We start from the raw sequence: 21,365 nt of genomic DNA on the forward strand, positions 1-21,365 counted from the left end.
TTAATTTGGTGGGACGAATTCTTGAGATAGAAGAAGAGACGCAATCAATTACCTATAGTTTGTTTCCTCTGTTTTGCATTTAAAAACTTGTGTTTCAAGGCACCTTAGGGGACGTTTTGATCTATTTTAAAAAAACAGAGAACTATCAATGAACTTAGTAATAATATAGTTGTGTAGTGACCAAATACAAAGAGTGAGACTGCGTTGGTTATATACTTCTATTATGTAACCAAAAATGATATAAAAAAAAACAAGTCAGGGAATGGAAAAAAAAAAGACTAGGTATTCAAACTTGCTTGAAAAAAGTGATAAGAACTGAGACAAAGAATTATTGTCCCCAGCTATGAGATGTTTAGGCAAAATCTCTTTGGATCAAGAATATATTAACCAATTTTTTCCTAAATTGAAAAACTAGTGACTTAGTGTTTTGAGATTGAGAAGCAAGTGAGAAAGAATCTCTTTATAAAAAAATTATGAACTCAAACGAGAAGGAATCTGCAGCTGGTTAACGAGAAGTGGGAAGGAATCTGCAGCATCCTTCAATAACGCAACTTTAGATATAGGAGATTTGGCTGACCTCTCCTTGTCCGATCCAGTTCAATTTTGAGATCTAACACCTCTTTCTCCAACAACAAAACTCTTTCAGAAGCAGTAGAAGATTTAATCTTCTCATTGTCCAGCTCAAGTTTGAGATTCTTGACATGTTCCTCGAGTTCTTCCACCTGAGAACCATCAGAAATGTCATTCTTCCTCGCCAAGGAAACCTCCTCAAGCTTTTTCTTTAACCAATCTACCTTGAATCCTGCTTCTGTTAGCTCGCTCAACTCGATGTGAGCGTCTCTAAGGTCAGTCTCTGAAAGACTCCGTGGAGACCTGTCTAGTGTCTCGATAAGACCGAGGAGAACATTAATGTATGCCGTCCTCACCAACTGGTTCTTTATTCTGACATCTACTGCAATGTTTGGATGTTCCACGAAAAGCCAGCTGACCCGAGACACCTGACAACATTAAGCAAAATCAATGTTAACATGATCGAAAAACAATCCAGAGGAAATTATGAGCTCTAAGTACTAAAAAAGAAACTAGGGGATACTTAACATACCTGAGTATAGAGAACATCGAAACCCTCAATATTGAACATCTCCTTCTCAGTTGTTACCCCTCCTTCATGAACAACTTCAAGTACTTTTACTTGGACTTCAATGATCAGTTTATTATTTTCTAAACAAACTTCTTGAAGCTTGTTCGTAGGCATTACTTTGGGATGACACCATTCTAATAATTCAGTACAGAAGAGACCTTCTACTTCTGTGAGGCAAACAAAAAAACAAAATAAAATTCTCAACCTTTCTTCTTCGGCAATAAGATACATATATTATATATATAGTTGAAGTTAATTACCAAATGTTCGTTCGAGCTCTCTGCCTGATTGATTCAACACAATGAATGAATACTTGGTTCTCCTTTCCCATCCATATCGTAAGGATTCAAGATTCGGAACGCTCAGAGTCACAGCCAAGTGATCTTCAATTTGCCAAACCCTAATAAACCTGAGAAAGAAAAAAATACAAAGATTAAACCCTAAACATACAAACTAATAAGATACATCGATCTTCGAGAACAAGTTTTTGTTGAGTCTAGTGAACGAGTTTAAGAAAGCTAAAGAACTGATTCTGCTCGTTTTACCATTCGCATCCGCCGCTTATGAATATAGGAGATATCGCATCTCCCTTCTCCAAGAAGTTATCTATCTCAAACGTGAAACTCGTCTGCTCATGATTCTCCATATCTCTTCCGAGACGCTTTCTTAGGCTTTTGTTACTTGGAAGAATCTCACACGTCTGTTTAATATTTATAGACATTGAAAATAAAACAAAACTTTTTAAAACCCTATCTCAAAAGATATAAGGAAAAGCTGAAAATTAATATTTTTAAAACAAAGTCAGAAGCAATAATTAATTAACCAAATATAATCCTATTCCTCTTTATAACTAAGTCATGAACATTTTTTTTTTCTTTCATAAAAGTCTTGTGTGGTTAGTTGTGATAATGATGCATTTGTCACAATTACTAATAATTTTAATGACAGATATGTATTTCAATTTAGATACATATGTTAATTTCATCTCTAATACATAAACAAAAGATCAATTTAAATGTTATATATTCTTCATCAAATTAATTAGATAAATAAAGAAACCAGTTACAATAATGTTATATTTAAATCTAAATGGATGAGTTCGTATCGCTGCATCCTTCTTTGAGAAATTATCCATCTCAAACGTGAAAATATGGTAAGTGTAAGGATAAACGATTTGTTGGTTAATGTTGGAACGAAAAAATATCCAGAAATGACGCAGATAAACTAGGTCTTTTGACTATTAGAATTCATAAACCAACATAAAAACGAAATAAATGAATCGATAATAGTGTCTATTAAATAAAATCTATAAACTACTAACCACTTGATCTCTCTACATTAAGCAAACTCGTCGACCAACAAAAATCCATCATCACAAGATTTGTCCTTTTTCTTGTCCAGTTCAACTTTGAAATCCAACACCATCAGCTCAAGGTTCTTGAAGCATTCCTCGAGTTGGTAGACCCGAGACCTATAAGCATCGTCTGATTTCTTCCTCTCCAAGGAAACCTCCTCAAGCTTTGACTTCAAATCGTCCAATTCCATCAGCTCAAGTTTCTTAACACGTTCCTCTAGTCGTTGGATCCGAGACCTATCAGCATCTGCTTTCTTATTCTTTATCGAAACTAACTCAAGCTTTGATTTCAAACAGTCCAAATCCATTAGCTCAAGATTCTTGAGGCGTTCCTCTAGTCGTTGGACCCGAGACCTATCAGCATCTGCTTTCTTATTCTTTATCGAAACTTCCTCAAGCTTTGATTTCAAACAGTCCAACTCCATCAACTCGAGATTCTTGAGGCGTTCCTCTAGTTTTTGGAACCGAGACTCATCAGCATCATCTCGTTTCTTGTCCTTCAAGGAAACCTCATGATGATTTGACTTCAAACTGTCCTGCTTCATGTCCATATTCATCAGCTCACAATTCTTAACAACTTCCTTATTTTGTTGGACCCCATTGTAAAGATCCTGTAATTCCTTGAATTCTACCATCTCCTTCCCAGTTAACTCTCCTGGATGAACAACTTCAACTACTTTTACTTCCACCGTAATGATCAGTTTGTCGTTCTCCAAAAACCCTTCTTCTTTAAGCTTGATAGGAGGCAATATTTTGGGATAACTCGATGACAACTCAGTGCAGAACAAGTCGCATGAATCTAAAAAACATTAATAAACAAACAGATATATCAACTTAACTATATTTTACTCCAAAACAAGTTTAAGATAAGTTTATTACCAGATGGTATTTTGACCTCTTTGCCTGATTGATTAGACAGAATCAATGAAAAATGAGCTCTCCTTTTCCATCCAGGTCGTAGTGATTGAGGATTCGCAACGTGCAGATACACAGACACGTGATCGTAGTTATTGTCTTTTATCGGATAAACTTTAACAAACCTGAGATAGAAAATAAATACAAAGATTATTTAAATCCGATTTTCTTATACAAACTAATATAATTAGATACCTTAATAAAGTTTTTTTTCGTGAATCTAGTGAACGTATACGAATTTAAGAAATCTGAATATCCTTACCAATGGCATTGGCCGCTTATGAATATAGGAGACCATATCAAATATTTCCTCTCTGAAAAGTTTTCTATCTCAAAGGTGAAACTCGTCTTCTGATGATTCTCCATATCTCGTTTAGACGCTTTAATTCTTAGGGACTGTTACTTGGAGCAAAAAAAGTTTCTCACAAAACTTGTTTTTGATACTTAAGATTTCTCACACGTAAACCCTTCTCTATCTAATATATAGCAATAACCAAACTTTATCTTGACCTTAAAAAAAAAAAAAAACTCTATAAAACTCTATCTCAAAACCAACAAGAAACGCTCAATTTTTATTTATTTTTTAATAGATAAAATCAAAATCAACTGTTTTGTAAGATTTCTCAAACTTTATCTTGACCATTAAAAAAAATATATATTCTATAAAACTCTATCTCAAAACCAACAAGGAACGCTCAATTTTTATTTATTTTTTAATAGATAAAATCAAAATCAACTGTTTTGTAAGATTTCCCGGAGTTTCGTAAACTTTATCTCGGAGTTTATATCCTACCTATCAATGATGCTGATTCTTGCATAATACGGTAGACAAATCAAAAACAGAGATGTTAAAACGTCCATTAAAGCATCCTCCAAAGCTCGTGTACGTGGAAATCGTGGCCGTGGCTAGTTGTCTCCCTCAAAAATTTCATCGAACTAAACCAAAGCCGAAGATTTTTTTTTTATTTTTTTTTTGCTTTTACAAATCTTGTAACCTAAGCTATTTCCCTAACTTTATGTTCTTCTAATTAAACAAATAAATCGAAAAACAAAATCATATAAATCGTTAACAAATGACCAGGAACAGAGTAGGAAGACAAGACATGGGAAGATAATATAATCAATGGTGGAATTGGAAAGGTTCCGCATGCATGTAGAGTTTGCTAGAGATAGTCCTTCTGGAAAGTGTTGGATCTTTTTCTTGAATCAAAACATGGAAGTTAAATTGGTTACCAGATGTATATATGGAGCTCGATCTTTCCAGATTTTATTCAACATAAAAGAACATTAACTTTAGAAACCCCACTTTAAACAAAAACGTCCAAAGCGACGCATGTAAAACAGAGAATGAAAGCCAAAAACCAAACATAACCAGGTCTTTCCATTTAGCCGAATCTCTACTATTAGAAAACAAAATAAAAAGTAAAAAGGAAAGGAACTAAGAAAACTTGATCTCCACATCAAGCAACCTCCTCAACCAACAAAAATCCATCAGCAGAAGATTTGGCCTTCTCGTTGTCCACTTCAACTTTGAGATCTGACACCATTAGCTCAAGATTCTTCACTCTATCCTCTAGAGACCCATCAGCATCTGCTTTCTTCTTCTTCTCCGAGGAAACTTCCTCAAGCTTTGACTTCAAAATCAGCTCAATATCCTTGACTCGTTCCTCGAGTTGCTGGACCCGAGACCCATCAGCATCATATGATTTCTTCCTCTCTAAGGAAATTTCATCAAGCTTTGACTTCAAACTGTCCAACTTGGAGTCAAATTCCATCCCCTCAAGATTCTTGAGGCGTTCCTCGATGTCTTGCTCCCATTCATCATAATCATCATCATCATCATCTGCTATCTTATTATCCAAGGGAACTTCACTAACCTCATCATTTCGTTTCTTTATCTCCAAGGAAACTTCTTCAATCTTTGACTTCACCCAGTCCATCTTTACTTCCGCTAGCTCACTAACCTTGCGGTAAGCGTTTCTTAGGATATTCATGTATTCTTTCTTGAACACTTGGTTCTTTGGTTTGAACTCTTCTGCAATTTCTGGGTGCTCTGCGAATATCTTTCTCACTAAAGTAACCTGCCAAGGAAAACATGTTTTTGTTACTCAGAAAAAGACGCAAAGACGCAACCCTAGAAAGCAAGGCATTTATTCAAAAACAGAAAAAGAGACGGATCCTTTGAAACTTGCCTGAGAAGCATAATCCTGGGAACCGATAATCTCGACAGTCTCCTCCTCCTCCTTCTTTGATACACCTCCGCCTTCTCCATCCACTGCTTCAAAATTTTTGATGTAGACTTCAACGATGAGTTTGTCCTTCTCCAAAAACCCTTTTTCCTCAAACTTGCTAAGAGGCAAAGCCTTTCGGATACCCCAGGCTAGAGCCTGAACGCAAAACAGACAGAATTCTTGGCTAACTGCAAATCATAAACAGAAAAGACATAAAACGCTTGCTCATGTATAATTTCACCTCTTCAAGATTCAAACATAAGTTTAGGCTATTTCCTGTTGCAAAAACATCCTATATAAAGTTCAGCATGGCATGACCAGTTGATAAGAGTCGGAATCAAACCAAGTCTAATATTCTTATTAGTATACCATCAATCTAGAGAAATAAACCATCTTCACAGTCAATGCTGCTTTGAAATCTATACTAGATCGTTTAAAAATCCAGACACAAATGACAAATCACCAAAAAGAAAGAAAAAAACATGCAAGATATATAAACTTCATTACTAGTTGATCTGTAGAGTTCTTTGTCAGATTCATTCAGCACAGAGAAGTAAAATTTAGCACTCCGTTTCCATCCACTTCCCAAGGATTTACTATTTGCAACGGACAGATACAAAGACATGTGATCATCATTAAGACTCTGTCCCTTCGGATAGAGGTAAAGGAACCTGAAAGAATATAAAACAAAGAAATATCAGTTTTTCAATAAAACGTTATTCTTGAATATAAATAGAGAATTGAATAACAAAGCTAATGAAATATCCAATTCTTCTCGATTTACCATTCGCATCCTCCACTCACGAATGCCTTAGACGCTATCACATCTTTCTTCTCCGAGAAGTTATCTATCTCAAACCTAAAACACGGCTTTTGATTCCACATAGCTGACCAAAAACGCTTTCGTAGATTTTTGTTAGTTTGAGCAAAGACGAATGAGTTTCTGAGAAAATTTATTTGTTAGTTTCACGCATAAAAGTCCTCTTTTTATAGAACAAGAAAAACCTTCTCAAAACCCTAGCTCAAAAACAAAACTGACAAATAAATCAATAAATAAAATAATTGATAAACCAATACTTAATTAGACTAAAAATAATCATTCCTCCAAATAAAGAAATAGATAATCATTCCTCTCTTCGTTAATATCTAAGTAAAAAACAAATTTTACTTTATCTACTAATGAAAAAAAATAAAAAAATTCTACAATATTATACTTTTTCTACTAAAATAAATTTTACATTTTCAATTAATTAAGGAGAATCTTCTCAGAAGTCTGTTGGTTGTGGCGGGGGCAGACCCGTGGAAGAAAGGTGGGTCAGCTGACCCCGCATAAAAATGGGAGCAATGAATCATTTGAACATGAACTATTATGGTTTGGTTGGCTTAATTGGTTAGTTGTTTGTGTCTTGACCCACCTAAACCCACGTTTAATGATTCATTCCTCCCAATTTTTCCTCTATTTTTTCTGTTGGGCCATAGCCCATTCTTTAAACTTCAATAATTGTTTTCAAAGTGGGCAAATGACTTCTTTTCATTTTTCACTTGTTTTCTCTTTTCGGTAGATATGTCATATGTGAGACTGGATTCACCATCACCACGAAAAAGGGAGAGAGAAGGGCTAATAAAATCCGCACAAGCAAATCGGAGTTACTATGTGGACCGTGAAACCGGCGGCGATGCCGAATCAATTTCTTATGAGACCCACCGTAGCAACTTCTGTCGGCTATTCACAGCCACCACCACCGCATAATGTTATGATCGAGAATTCTTCTGAAATTTTCTGAGCTCAATTTCTTAATTTGTGAATTGATTTGTGGCAAGAGCGACTCCATGGGACTTGGAGCCATCTCGTCTCTGCTACATATATGTGGGCAAGAGCAGTGCTACTTATGCAACAGGTAACTCCAGTGTTTTTCTTTGGGTTTTAGCTAAGATTTTTAGGCTATATGAATTGCATTTGGTTTGGACTATATGTTATCTGTGTGGAATCGAATCAAAATTATCAATCTGGTTCGTCGGAGTTGGATCAATTGTGGAAGTGACAATTGCTAGTTTGTCGTTTGTGTTTTTAATTTCGGTTCGATTTACATGGTTTTGAAAAATTCAATTGATTTCGGTTGGGTTTGAATTGGAATTAAAGGAGAAAAACACTGAAATCACGCACTCGAGGCTTTTTTAAAAAAGAGCGAGTGTGTTTCAAAACAAGCCATTTGGTGGGTTAGAACCCTCAGAAAACGTAGACACGCCCTCAACACGCGATTAGTGAGAGTGGGTGTGAAATCACGTAAAAGGTGAGAATGGGGTATGACATGGAGCGCTCTGATTGGCTTATAAAATGAAAATAGTAGAGATGTTGCTCCTCTCTTCCAATGTTTATATTTATTTGCTTCTCTTTTCCAAAGTATGAAACTAATGCAATTCATAGAAGAACACACACACCAAACACGAAAATAAAAGATTCAAATATGAAATTTTAATAGAAATATTCCAATGACAAAGGTCTTTTTAGTCTTGCAAACACACACACCAAACACGAAAATAAAAGATTCAAATATGAAATTGTTCTTAACCAACAGCAACGCCTCCAATTTTTTAAGAGATCAAAGAAAGAAAACAAATGATATTCATATTCTTCAAAGCTTTGAAAGTAAACCAGTCTGAAGAGCTTTCGGTGCTACAACCTCTTTGACTTCACTCTCCTTAGTCTCCAATTCGCATGGATTCGGTGGCACATCTACTGCCGGTGAGCAGTTGAAAAATCCATGTGGCTGTATTTTACCCAAAACCCAAAACATTTTTTAACCAATCCTTTGTAAGGTTTTTTTTCCATTGAAAGTTACAGTCAAAGATTTAACTTACCATTAGTGTGAAACCAATATGTTCGACGGGCATAACCGGCCAATCTTCAAGTCTAGGAACATGTGTGATCCCAAACACGTACCTGGTGACAAATGAAAATTCCACATTGAAAGTCACATAATTTGGTAAGTAGTAGTTTTTAACTGAATCAGATAAGTAAAACAAGGATACAGACCAAAGAACGACGTCAGATTCTTCCAAGGAGCGATTCTGTTTCACCCATGTGGCAAGACCTTCACCAGCCCGTGGGTTTTGGTTTGGGAATTCTCCTCCAGGAAACTTCTCGTCTGGGGCGTAACGGGTAACCCAGAGATTATGCTTCAGGAAAGCGGCTCTTCTTAGAAACTTCGCCTCGGGTCGAGCTAATGGCAAACAATTTGAACCCGGAACAAGTTTGTATCCCGTTAATTGGCCCGTCCTGTTTACAGTCCTTGTGTTCCTTACCTGATAACACATTACAATGATTTGTGTTGAATATACATCTTGCGTGAGTATACCATCTATACTTCAGCTACAAATCATATTCAATGAAACTCTGAGATGATTTTTTGGTAAAGGAACTCAAGTATGAGACTATATAAACACATGACTGAAACTTAGGGATGCTCAGGTGATCTCTTATCCCAAATCCAGTCTCAAGGATGAGACTAGTAGATAGTCAAGGATGAAAGAAATATAAACAAGGATATTACAGAGACGGGTACGAGCACTGACAATGTGAAAGTTAAACATGCAATAAATGGACGAGAACATGCAAGGTACGGTTTTTGCTTACAATCCAATGGCGAGCAGAAAGAGGGTCACAGTCACGCATCGCCACTGCCTCAGATTTAAGTAACTTCTCTTCCGCATAAAACGCATTGTTGTGGACATTGTTCTCACCTCGCTCGTCAACTCTAACATTTACCTCAACTACCTACAGATAAAAGTGGATTAAGCTGACTATTGAGCAAAACCAGCTGACAACATGTATCTAAGATTTTTTTTCAAGAACTATAGGGACTTCTAAAATTCATATGCTACCAATGCCATTCCTAAATACTGAGAAAATAATCCGCATATGTAAGTAAATAACAAGAAGAAGAGCAGCATCATAAAAAGGTACCTGATTAAAAGCTTCAGCAGGTTTACAGTCAACAGACATATCCATGCGAGCGATAAAGAAATGTTGATGGACTGGTGCATACAACCCAGGAGCAATAGTAGTACCGTACTTTCGAGTTTCACCTGGCTGCAGAGCTCCTAAACTGAGGATACCAGTAAGTTTTACTTCAGCTTCGATTTTCCCATCCTACAGTAAGACATTCAAGACATAAAATGATATTGGTCTTCAAATATCTAGAAAGATGAAACTACAAATCAGAAAACAAATGAAACTCGGATTCAGCACTGTAAATCAATGTCCTCAAGTGAAAAATCACAAGCAAAGTGCCACTAAACTCAGGATTTATTCTCATGCGGAGACACATCATTTGTCTTCCCTATAGAAATTAGATGCAAATATGACTAATATCTGCTTTACTCAAGAAATGAAGAATCACGTATTCCACTAACCTGGTAGAAGTGCCAGTAAAACCCATACTCGTAGTTGGCAACAGTACATAGAAAAGAGACAGTTAGTCTCCTAGATCTTCGCACTTCGGCTAATCCTGTTCTCCAGTCCTGATGTTTCCACAAAATCCCATGATCTTCTTCATGCAAGCAAACACAGTTCTCAATTGTTTCAACTCCTCCAGTGAAATTTGTGAAATGGGCATCGAAGTACTTGATAGATCCCAGACAGTCACACCCCTATAAAAACCGATTGTTAAACACAAACTGAGATCTGAGTGGTAAGAACACCAAAAAAAAAACTGATGTCAAACCTTCTTAAGCGAATGTGCGTTTTTCCCGAGACCATCCTCCCCTGCATCAAAAGCATTTTTCCTGTAATGTGGCTCATTAGGATCGCCATAAGGCACAACCATTTCCACAAAACTTAGCCTGTGTGCAACAGGCCTTCGACCTCGACTGCCATCAACATATGCTACCGAATGTATGACTAAACCTTCCCTTGGAGTGAATCCAATACGAAAGTTCCACTGTAAACAAAATGTTGAGCCAATTTAGAAATAAGCTTAAGCATAATCACTTGGTTTCAAGTAGGCTATTACTGGAAATCTACCTTCTGCCACTCGACAAAGTAACCCCTTACACGAAAACTTGGACCTTCAGGCTGAATAATCTGGAGAGGCTTAACATCACTTCTATCAACACCCCCTCTACTTTCACCTGGGGTATAATTCCTCAAAGGGTCAGGTGGGGGGAGTGGCACAAACTTACGGTCTTCAAATTCAATCACCACCATGTTTTGCATGTCTACAAGTACATAAATGCCCTCAACTGGACGAGCATATCCATTTTCCATAGGGGAATCACTATCAGTCCGACAGTATATAAGGGGCTTTGCAAGCCTACGACTAGGAGCGTCAGCCTCACTGTGATAACCCACACACCTGCACAATACATTAAGAGGTAGGCTCAGAGAAGAAGTACACCTTAATTGTCAACAGAAACGATGATGTTGTTAACATACCAGGGATCAACCATCACTAGATCCATGTCTTCAATACCTCTCCTCTTCATTGCCTCTATGAATGGTGGGAAGTCTTTGACAATCGCTTCACATTCAGCATATTCAGCCGCATCCTAAAATCAAAAGAATCTAAACTTAGAGACTGGCAAACAACGGTAGCATCTAAAAGTCACTTAGAGATCCAATTCCTTAAAACATAGTTTAACATACCATGGGTGGCTGAACATCAGGTATAACTTGTGAGGAAACAACTCTTCCCCTGTGATGTCCACCCCGAGTGACAGCATGAACTTCAGACAATGCCACAATCCATACACTTGTCTCATTAGACTTTTGGTTGTAAACAACAAGTCTAGCTCGCCTTGGAGGGAGCTTCATCGGAATCACAGGTCCAGATTTAGTTCTTGGAAGTAGTGATGGCTGGAACGGTGGGAAAAAGTAAGCATCAGCGAGCGCCACAACTTGTTTATCTGGTTCCACTGATGCCACCTCAATGAAACGCATGCCATCCCTAACCTGCCAAAGAAAAAGTAAAACAGTTTCAGTGACAATGTTATCAAGCATTCTGCATTTGTCAAGAATCAAGTAAGTTTGCGCACCTCAGGATTGGCACCAGCTGCGCGAACAGTCGCCACAGCAACTGATATTTCTGCAGCAGAAAGAGGATCCAATGGGTGCTTGGTTTCAGTCCTTGGCATCACAGAAATCCCTGCATTGGTGATCACAACAGAAAATCAACTTCACAGAAACCACAATAGTGATCACAATTAGATCTCAATCAGAAGCCATCAAGTAGACAAGAACCAATTTCACAAAAAGTAACCATCATCAACAAATTCCAGTAAACAAGAAGTCAAGTAATTCAAACGAATCGCGAGCTAACATCAGAAGAATGAAGGACGATCAACGATCAAATCAAACCTTTGTTGGCAGGTTTCTTGGCAGTATTATCAGGAAACGAATCGACAGGGCGGATAACGGATTCCAAAGAAACTTTAGAGGCTCGCTGATCGTCAGCGTCGGACCATACAGCAACGGTATCGGGAGCAGCGGAGACGAGTTTGGGAGGCGGAAGAGAGCCACCGTGGTGAGGACATGCCGACGTCTTTTTCGAAGCTGAGGCCATTGAATAGGGTTCACAAGTTCTCCAAATCCACCAAAATCAGTTTCAACACAATCCACTGACATACAGCAAAACCTATCACTATCCGTCGCTTGATCTTCCCCCTTCTCTCCACTTCTAGAAGCTCCAAGAAGAAGAAGAAGAAGAAGATTCCGATCTCCGATGATGACACAAAAATCCACAGCTACTACTACTAGTACAGTCTTCTCTCTCTCGACTTGAGCTCCGTCACAAGAAGTTGGATTCGTCACCGGATCTTGAGTTCTCCGTGATCGTATAATCGCTCTTCAATTTGTTTGTTTTTTTAAAGAGTTTGATTTTTGTTGGAGAGTCCAAGCAGAAGCGGCCAAAGCCTTATTTGTGGGCTCTCCTACTTTTTAACAAGTACCTATTTATATTTTTTTTTAAAGGTCTAATTATTTGTTTTAGAAAGAAATCCAACTTGGATAACGACGTGGATGCACTATTGTTCATGAGTTTCTCAATTTGTAATTTACTATTTGGAAATATATATTATATGTGTCTAATTAGAGTCAAACATATTTTCCATTTGAATTTTTTAAGTACTAAATATATAAAACTGGAAATTAAAATATAGGTAAGGAAAATATTGGAAGTTCTTATCTAAGGAGTTTTAACAAAGGTAAAGTATATAGGATGATGGAAATAGAAAAATATGACAATTGACAGACTACATAAGGTTATATGTCACTATCCGAAAATTTATTTCAAAATAAAAAAATTGGGAAAAAATTAACCAAAAAAAAATGAAACATATATGTTTTGTTAAATAAGTTTGACGTGTTTCACCAAAATTCTACACGCATAATTATTATTCTTATCAGGTTTATGCTGTTATTGGACACTACATTGTTTTAAGAAGTAAGCAGAATGGAACATAGCCAAAAAAAAAACATGAATACAACCAAAATAGTCTTATTAACTTGAGTTTGAGGTGTTTCACCAAAACTTGGAGACAATTGATATGATATATACTTTTAGAGCAGTATATTAATTATTAGATCCTGACAGATATTATAGAAAATATGTATGAAAACAAAAAAAAACGAATTGGTGTCGTTTATGTTTTATCACATAAAAATCACAAGAAGCTTATAAAATTACAAAAGTTACTAATCAAAGTGTTTTGATATGTTATGGTTTTAAGATTGTAAAATACAAATATAGTGCATGATATATAAATATATGTATATAGTTGTAATAATTAGATCGTGGAGTGGACCGCATAATCCATGCAATATCGACCACCAAAGAACCGCTGTCTACAACTAGTGGTATTACGAGGCTCACATTATTTATGAAATTCACGAAATTAAAAACTCTTCATTCGTCCATGACTCCATAATCTAGTTTAGCCTTACATAGTCCATGACTCCATATTCTGTCATCACAGTTTATATATTATTGTCTTCGGTGCGAAAACACGTCATGTTAACGTAGACTATTGAATTACACTTTGTTTTCTAGTCTTTGGTTTGTTTTGTTTCTTGTGAAACCTTCAATAGTAGGCAAAACGTTTAGAATTCCAATATAAACTGTTCTCTTTTGATGAATGAATACATAAGATTTTGGTCTATCACATTGTTCTCAACTATATTGTTCATTGTTTTTTTATGTTTTTTGGCTAAGAACTATATTGTTCTTTGTTGTTAAGCAAATGTATTACTTATCTTATTATTTCTTAGATATCTTTTGTCATTACTATGGATTTGCCTTTGTATGCCTTGTTGCGTTTGGTAAAGATCAAACTCATACTCTCTGGTTTTGTTCAGTTACTGATAGAAACAAGCACCAATTCTTGATTGACCAAAGAAAAGTCCCGAGAAAGTAGAATGTGTTCCCTTTACAACAACCTTTAACCTTCTACTTCCCACAGCTACTTTGTATTTAGACTGGATTACGACTCTATACATTAAAACACTTGTCTATCCAGCTCAGCACCAACTCAGGAGCTTTCTCATTGAGCTCTTCATTTAGAGGTCTATCAATTTGCTCCTTCCAGTCTGCACTGAGTCTCAATGTTGTTCTTTATTTATCTCATTCTCAATGCAATAGCCATGAGTACAACAAAGCCTTCAATGCCGTTAGATTGCAAGTCAAGAGAAGGTTCACAGTCGAACATTTTGAGTGGCTGATCTGATGCGTTCAGCGACTATTGTTATTATATCAAGCTTTGAAGAACAAATAAACATAACAATTTCAAGGTTCTATTCAAAAATCAGAGATGTTCAAGAACGAATAACGTGAAATAAAATTAGAAGATTTCTCACATGAAACCACATTCTGATGCAGAAGGGAGAAGAAGAAGAAGCTAATAACATCAACAAAACAATGTTCATAATGGGTATCTTTTTTCTTTTCTTGGTTATAGAGGAAGATAAGAAGCCTTCTTCGCCTATAATACACACTATATTCCGGTGGTGGGCACTAAGTTGAATTTTAAACAGAGCAACCTGAACACAATGCATAGGACCAGAATCTAGAGTTAGCCAACTGTGACTTTTCACTTGTGGGTGCCTGCAGCTGCTGATTGAGATGAGTCTGTGTCCAGTGATCACAGGAAATAGTCTGGAGTCCTTCGGGTGACGTCTGGTTCTCCTCTCCTCGGTGCTGGTTCAAACTGCACTCACATTTTATATACTCAAGTTAGCTTTGGTCATTCTTCTACACTAGTTTCATTAGCAGACAAGACATGTGGGATTTGGGGAAAGACCTGGATGAAGGTGTGGTTCCTGCAGTCGTCGACCTCAAGAATCGAGGCCATGTTCCCACAACGGTAACAATAGTTTGGTGCACTGAAAATAGTAACCACTTTTTGCTCCTGTTTGATAGGGAAGACAGTAAAAATGAGCTCAGAATCTTAAGCCTTGCAAAGCTATGCAAAGAAAGGTTTATAGTTTCATTATTACGTGAGCCCAGTTGTATCCATCCATAACCAACTGGTGAGCTCGGGCGATCAGCTTTAAGTTGTTTGTGTGATTGAATTGTTCAGATATATCCTATGGAAACAAAATGAAAAAAGAGAAAAGTCAATTCGACACTTGCTTTAAAAACAGAGAGAATCAGGACTGTTTCTGAGACGTAAGACTTGTAATTACCTGACCAAATGTATATCCGGCACCCCGAGGAGAGATGCCCCAACCACATCGGTCATCGGGGTCAGACCATAATAAGTCACACATCGGCCCTTCATGGGGCACTTCTTGAACTCGATCAAAATTCCTTATGTTGTCAAGGGTCTCGATAGATGGAGATAATCCACCATGAAGGCAAAATATTTCTGACTCAACCTGCAGGGAAAAAACATAATGATTTGATGATTCCCAAAAATTTGTGTAGAAAATACCAACGATTTAGTCAGATAAGGCATACATGAAATCTTCCATATATAACAGATCTCCATTCTTTGCATTTTTCAGAATACTAACGTCTTGCAATTGATGTGACACTAGCAAAAGAAATACGACAGCACAGTACAAAAGTACTACTTTGGTTCCAAATAATACTGCCAGCACAAGACAAAGAACTGATCATCTATATTAATTGACTACCGGACGAGGATAGACTTATATGTGAACCCCCACTAACAAAAAAGGAAGAAAAATGTGAGACATGTATGATAGGTACTAACCAAGGCTGTCAGAGGAAAATAGTCGAAGAGGTCTGTAAAGATTTTCCAAACATTTGCGTTGCCGTACCTAAAAAGGAAAACATGGTTTGTTAAATTTATTGCAAAATCTATATCCCAAATAAGCTGCAAACTAGGATGTGTAAGATTATACAACATAGAACAATACTATAAGCAAGTAATCATAAGCCCAAAGGATTAACAGAAACAGGAAGTAAAGAAAGAAAAGACAATTTTGGACAGGCTACCATACACACATACAATGCAACAGCAAAAATATAAGGACAATAGTAATGCTAATAATAATTAAAAAAATTGTTTAAATGCATTAGAAAATAAGGATTTTTTTTCCAGTATAAGGATTTTTTCCAGGAGACTCACTTTCGTAGACATTCATCATAAAATCCATAAACCTGAGTAATCTGCGAGATGGAAGAAAAAGAAGAAAAGCCTGTGTCAGATTAAAATAGTAATATGATAAAAAAAATGTGCACAAAACGAATTTTGTAGACAAAACAGAGACTTATAAAAAAGGAAATTGTGTGTCAACCAAGATCTCAACGATGGAAAAGACTGGATACACAATGAAGTACTGTATTTAACATCAGAAGGTGAATTTACAAGTGGAACCAGAGTAATAAAATCATAAAGCATTAGTCTACCTGACGACTTTCATGGTTTCCTCTAAGAATAGTGATTCGCTGAGGATATCGCATCTTTAAGGCGACTAACAGCTGGAAAGAGAATAAGAAAGAGAAACAGTATCAGCATACTTCATAGTCACACCCAAAATATATACATTGTAAAGAAAAAAATATCCGTCAAGTTAATGGTATCTTGTTACCAATATAAAAAGACAATGACTGGCTTGCCAATCAGCCTACTCTTAAATGAATAAAAAAAGGAAGTCTAAATATTTCATCTTCGTACCGTAACAGTTTCAACAGAATAATAACCACGGTCCACATAGTCTCCCATAAACAGGTAATTGGTATCAGGGCACTGCAAAAAAGAGAAAATTAATACTTTGTAAGATTGGTAGAGCTATTTGTAGAGCTCTGTATATTTTATAGATGTTACCATTCCCCCTATACGGAAAAGCTCTGCAAGATCATGGAACTGTCCATGAATATCACCGCAGATTGTCACAGGGCTTTTCACAGGCTGCATGCAGGAAATAGAAAGAACTAATAAATTCATGGCTAGTAGCACAATCTACCACACTGAAAATAGAATCACCAAGTGTGGTGAAAGAAATTGCTCAACCAAAGAGATATGCAAGACCAGGAACTAACCTGAACATTGCTTTCATCCATTAAGATCTCCTTGGCTTTCTCGCATAATGCTCTAACCTAAGGAAAATAAAACAATGCTGCATATGATTTTCACCTCTTTAACACTCTCAAGACATGCAGCTAATAACCACTATCAAACACATGACATAGAAATATATACTTAGAGAAATCAACTTGACACAGGCAACAAACAGGAGCATCAATTAAGAAAAAAAAAAAACCAACAAGTATTGATCAGCTATTGATACGAAAATATTAAAAATTTATCAGTCCATAAGAATCCCGATTGACATTACCAGGCACATAAAAACACGAGCTTAGATGTGATTAATCACTATGCTAAGAATCCAAATCAGCCAAAATTTAACATCAAACCATAGAAGCAAAGCCAATTCTCCAACCCATAGAACTGCGGTGACAAATGAGCTTCCGTGAGAACATACATGCCAAGATCTAATAACATTTCCTGAAGATGTTCATTTAGAAAAAAAAAAAAAAATCGAAACTTTCCAAATCAAATCTGATAATCTCGTACCCAAAGAAACCTCAAACACAGAAAAAAATACCACTCCACTCAAAAAAACAAAAAAAACAGATCCAATCATCGATAAAAACAAAGTAGAGAAAACGTCAAGGGCTAAGGTCTAAAGAGAAAGTTGTAGGCACCTGTTGCTCCGAGAGAGGCTTGCACTGCATGAGCTGCGAGATCTGCTCATCAAGATCAATGGTTGCGTCCGTCGGAATAGAATTCGCGCCCATTTTCGTTAATTCGTCTCTCGTCCGATCCGGAAAACAGATCAGGAAACAGGACTAGGTTTCCAAATTAGGGGAAGTCCTAACCCTAAATTGGATGGAATCTGCGTATTCTTCGCCTTTTTTCCCCCACTTTCTCTCTCTCTCTCTCTCTCTCTCTCTCTCTCTCTCTCTCTCTCTTCTTTGTCTCTTCGCTTTGTGTGCAGTGAAAGAAGATCGAATTTTGAGAAGGCGCGTGAGGAGAGAAGCGAGTGGTTTGTATCTTTCGAGCTCTTTCTTTTGCTATTACCATAATACCCCTCTACTTTAATTGGTGCAATAGCCATCACCGGTTTAATACTAACTTCTACGGTTTAACTGAACCGGTTTCAGCTTATATAATCGTCTCGAGAGACTTTTGCCTTCGCTTCATAAAGCTCTCTCTCTCTAGTCTCACAGTCTCGCTCTCTCTTTTTTATCTCTGTGATGGCGACGAGATTTGATACCGGTGAAAGTATTGGGTCGGGGAAAACTTCGATTTCTCGGGATGAATTTGCAGAAGACTCGCTAAAGATCGTTTCTTTGCCGCCGGTTGAGAACGACGACTCTGTTGAAGAGATGATAAGCCCAAAGAAGCAAGTAAAGTCTTCGCCTTTTACTTCTGTTTTTGAGAAGGATGGAGAAATCATCCATTCGGATTCTATTGACATTTCTTTCTCCGAAACGACTCTTGAAGAAACCGTGGCGATGAATGTGGAGTGTCCTGGAGTAGTAGTAGTCTCTGTACCTGAAAATGGTTCCACGATTCTTGAAGAGAATAAGGTTGGTGAAGAGATTAAGGAAAGCTCTGAGATTTCTACTACAGAAGGCGATCGACTTGGAGATGATGTGCTCAAGATAAAGGATGTTGTTGAGACTGATGGGTTCGTCGTATCTATCTCTGATATGAAAGAAAGTTTGAACTCGGAGAAGAAGGGACAAGATTCTGATGGTCAGAGGATTGTGGAGGCTGAGAAGATAATATTGTTCGCTGAAATCGGAGATGGTTCCACGTTTCTTGAAGAGAATAAGGAACTGCAACAGATTAAGGAAGTCTCTGAGATTTCTACAGAAAGTGATCAATTTGGAGATGATGTGTACAAGATAGAGGATGATTGCGTCGGTTCTATCTCTGATATGAAAGAAATTTTGAACTCTCAGAAGAAGGGACAAGATTCTGATGTTCAAATACTTTGGGAGACTGAGAAGAAGAATGATGGGGACACGCTCGCTAGGGCTTCTGATATCCATAAGATCGAAAAGAATGGAAATGGGTCTAAAGATCAGCGTGAGAAGGTGGAAAGAGTGAGAGTTAAGGATAATGCATTTGTTGGAAGATCTGTGAATATTGATTTGGTTGATGATACTGCGTTGTTTGATGTTGTTCCTTTCTACAAGAAAGGTAAAGATCATTCTAAGAGACCAGTAACTGCACACACTGATAAGGATGCACCAAGAAAGCATAAGAAAGTTGGAGTAGAGAAACCGATTGATAAGGGAAATGCTTCTAGCATTGTTGAAAGGAATGCGTCAACCAAAGTTTCTGACTTTCGTAACAGTGGAGAAATGAATGGGAAGCAGTTGCGGATAATGTACTCTAGGAACCAAATGGAGTCGATGAGGTATGCCCACATTGCGAATCAGAAGAAACTGTGGAGTGACTTGTATGCTAGACTCCTACCTGAGCTGGTGACTGAGTACGAAGGTTTGAAGAATCACAAGAGTATCCTCGGTAACCCTCCACTTACTTTACTTTTATCTTAGCTGCTGCATTTTGTGGTGTTGCCTGTTTTTAGTTGAACATGTTGAGGAAACTTTTAGGTCTAATAGAAATATGTCACTCCAAGTTAAGATTACTTAGCTCATGTATAACCTTAAGCTATATCTGCTGCATTTTTGTTTGTGTGTGTCACTCAAATGGCTTTTTCTTTGCTACGGTTTTATGGTGATTTCCTTCTCTAATGGTCATCTCAAAGTGACAAATCCAGTCGGGCTTAGTGTCTGCGACTCTTTCAGCAGTGGTTGTTCCTAAGTATCTTTTTGATAGGGGCCGTTTGTTTTCTTTTCCACAGGTCCCATATCGGCTGTACCAAGACGAACCCGTCTCTTTGTACATTGACCTGAAGAAATCTGTCGAAGCCTGTGTTTCATAAATCCTGTGTTCACCAATTTTTCCTTTTCTAAGAAACAATACATTCTTTCTGTATATAGATTCTTTAGTTCAGATTGTTTAAAGGGGTCTAGAGAGTTTGTTTGGTTCAAAGTGTGTATGGCCATGATTTTATCGGCTAAAAAGTTGTACATGTTCATACATCTTCAATAAAAATCAATACCTTTGAAAGCTAAATCTTTTTGATGGGCTTAGTTCTTTTCTTTGTTTTTATTGGTTTCTTCAATAGAAATCAAAACTGAGATTCCAAGAAAATGTGACTTTTTGTTTCTTCATGAGAACATTTAGGCAAGGAATTGATGACTTAACTACTTGAAGAAGACTATGTTGTAAAAGAGGAGAAAACTGAAGATAATGACGATTACAATAGCATTTTGAGGCCTGCGTTTGCTGTGGATGGAGAACCTGATTTCGATTCTGGACCACCAGAAGACGGGATTGAATATTTAAGACGAGTCAGGTATATATGTCACTCTGTTTCAATCTTTCTGTGTATCTGCATTTAGGCATATATGGTTAAGTTGTTTCCATCATTTAAGGTGGGAGGCTAAGCGAATTCCAAATGTAAAAGTAGCCAAGGTAAGTGGAAGCAAGTACAGAGAGAAAGAGCAAAGTGTTTACATGCCACAAATTCCCAGAGCACCTGCAACCGGTGAAGGAATGGGAGGACTCGTTGCTTTCCGACTTCTCACACATTCGTCTGGTATTCCTTTCTTCCAACTTGCATACTTATCAGTGTTTCTCTTAACGGACAAGTAATGACTTTAAGTTTTATGGGTTTTTCACAGGCTTTAAAACAAAATGGCAACGAGTCTTTAGGAGATGTACTCATGGAGATATTCAGTAAACGTCCCCACACAAACATTGATGAGTCATTTGGTGGGATGGTTTCAGAGATACAAGGAATGGACTCAGTGACACGGGTATCAAAGCTGAGAAAGCGGATATGTTTGGTGAAAAGGAGAGCGGTTTAGAGAGTAGCGACTGCAAATGGGTAGTAGCATTATGTGCATCAGTGGACACTCCTCCGGATGCTGATACTAGTGCTTGTCTCAGAGCTCTTGTGAGAAAGTGTGCGAGTCTTCGTGCGTTAGAGGTTGGAGTCTTGGAGATGAACAAGTTATCATTATGGCAAATATGCTCATCACCATCGCAGGCAGATATTTTGGCCAAATGGAATGAGAGGAGAAGTGTGTTTACAACAGTTTAAATTTTAAATTCATTAAAAACTAAAAGAAAGAGAGTTCAACATAAGTCGCCGACATACAATCCAGAACGAGAA

At 37.2% G+C, this 21,365-nt stretch overlaps 6 protein-coding genes and 1 non-coding gene across 16 annotated transcripts; 2 read left to right on the top strand and 5 right to left on the bottom strand.

Annotated features, from left to right (window-relative positions):
- Window positions 1–539: 539 nt before the first annotated feature.
- AT2G42470 (TRAF-like family protein) lies at window positions 540–1,787 on the bottom strand (the record flags this gene model as incomplete). Its single annotated transcript, NM_129808.2, has 4 exons — window positions 540–998; window positions 1,103–1,308; window positions 1,402–1,550; window positions 1,687–1,787. The coding sequence occupies 4 exons, from the start codon at window positions 1,785–1,787 to the stop codon at window positions 540–542; spliced, it is 915 nt and encodes a 304-aa protein (NP_181775.2).
- A 624-nt stretch (window positions 1,788–2,411) lies between these two features.
- Window positions 2,412–3,821, bottom strand: AT2G42475 (MATH domain/coiled-coil protein). Its single transcript, NM_001336976.1, has 3 exons — window positions 3,673–3,821; window positions 3,375–3,535; window positions 2,412–3,294 (listed from the first exon to the last, which is right to left on the bottom strand). Exons 1-3 carry the CDS (start codon window positions 3,774–3,776, stop codon window positions 2,480–2,482), a joined length of 1,080 nt encoding a protein of 359 aa, NP_001323639.1. The 5' UTR covers window positions 3,777–3,821; the 3' UTR covers window positions 2,412–2,479.
- An 863-nt stretch (window positions 3,822–4,684) lies between these two features.
- AT2G42480 (MATH domain/coiled-coil protein) lies at window positions 4,685–6,597 on the bottom strand. The gene is made up of 4 exons (NM_001336977.1): window positions 6,426–6,597; window positions 6,149–6,312; window positions 5,603–5,829; window positions 4,685–5,491 (listed from the first exon to the last, which is right to left on the bottom strand). The coding sequence occupies exons 1-4, from the start codon at window positions 6,524–6,526 to the stop codon at window positions 4,871–4,873; spliced, it is 1,113 nt and encodes a 370-aa protein (NP_001318406.1). The 5' UTR covers window positions 6,527–6,597; the 3' UTR covers window positions 4,685–4,870.
- A 608-nt stretch (window positions 6,598–7,205) lies between these two features.
- On the top strand, window positions 7,206–7,693 carry AT2G42485. The gene has a single exon (NR_143771.1). It is a non-coding gene; the product is annotated as an other RNA (non-coding RNA).
- Window positions 7,694–8,081: 388 nt separating this feature from the next.
- Window positions 8,082–12,698, bottom strand: AT2G42490 (Copper amine oxidase family protein). Its single transcript, NM_129810.5, has 12 exons — window positions 11,997–12,698; window positions 11,675–11,784; window positions 11,286–11,591; window positions 11,076–11,188; window positions 10,665–10,995; window positions 10,366–10,581; window positions 10,055–10,291; window positions 9,606–9,791; window positions 9,276–9,416; window positions 8,676–8,944; window positions 8,501–8,582; window positions 8,082–8,409 (listed from the first exon to the last, which is right to left on the bottom strand). Exons 1-12 carry the CDS (start codon window positions 12,199–12,201, stop codon window positions 8,275–8,277), a joined length of 2,331 nt encoding a protein of 776 aa, NP_181777.2. The 5' UTR covers window positions 12,202–12,698; the 3' UTR covers window positions 8,082–8,274.
- Window positions 12,699–14,300: 1,602 nt separating this feature from the next.
- On the bottom strand, window positions 14,301–18,092 carry PP2A-3 (protein phosphatase 2A-3). Of its 5 annotated transcripts, NM_129811.4 has the most exons (11): window positions 17,809–18,092; window positions 17,143–17,199; window positions 16,928–17,011; window positions 16,778–16,849; window positions 16,510–16,581; window positions 16,229–16,269; window positions 15,851–15,917; window positions 15,318–15,509; window positions 15,129–15,218; window positions 14,933–15,040; window positions 14,301–14,839 (listed from the first exon to the last, which is right to left on the bottom strand). In NM_129811.4, exons 1-11 carry the CDS (start codon window positions 17,899–17,901, stop codon window positions 14,774–14,776), a joined length of 942 nt encoding a protein of 313 aa, NP_565974.1. In that variant the 5' UTR covers window positions 17,902–18,092; the 3' UTR covers window positions 14,301–14,773. The 5 variants fall into 5 exon arrangements, with proteins under 5 accessions (NP_565974.1, NP_973672.1, NP_001324021.1 ...); NM_201943.2 differs by lacking the exons at window positions 16,928–17,011; window positions 17,143–17,199 and having other exon boundaries at window positions 14,345–14,839; NM_001336979.1 differs by lacking the exons at window positions 14,301–14,839; window positions 14,933–15,040; window positions 15,129–15,218 and adding an exon at window positions 15,592–15,745 and having other exon boundaries at window positions 15,487–15,509; window positions 16,778–16,872; window positions 16,942–17,011.
- On the top strand, window positions 18,056–21,365 carry AT2G42510 (survival motor neuron interacting protein; the record flags this gene model as incomplete). Of its 6 annotated transcripts, none has more annotated exons than NM_001161098.1 (5): window positions 18,337–19,618; window positions 19,986–20,015; window positions 20,402–20,543; window positions 20,623–20,838; window positions 20,978–21,293. In NM_001161098.1, exons 1-5 carry the CDS (start codon window positions 18,361–18,363, stop codon window positions 21,291–21,293), a joined length of 1,962 nt encoding a protein of 653 aa, NP_001154570.1. In that variant the 5' UTR covers window positions 18,337–18,360. The 6 variants fall into 6 exon arrangements, with proteins under 6 accessions (NP_001325022.1, NP_001325020.1, NP_001325021.1 ...); NM_129812.5 differs by lacking the exon at window positions 19,986–20,015 and having other exon boundaries at window positions 18,337–19,535; window positions 19,587–19,645; window positions 20,623–20,786; window positions 20,872–21,293; NM_001336980.1 differs by lacking the exon at window positions 19,986–20,015 and having other exon boundaries at window positions 18,337–19,505; window positions 19,587–19,645; window positions 20,372–20,543; window positions 20,623–20,786; window positions 20,872–21,287.

Source organism: Arabidopsis thaliana, chromosome 2 (assembly GCF_000001735.4).
Source record: "Arabidopsis thaliana chromosome 2, partial sequence".
NCBI lineage: Eukaryota > Viridiplantae > Streptophyta > Magnoliopsida > Brassicales > Brassicaceae > Arabidopsis > Arabidopsis thaliana.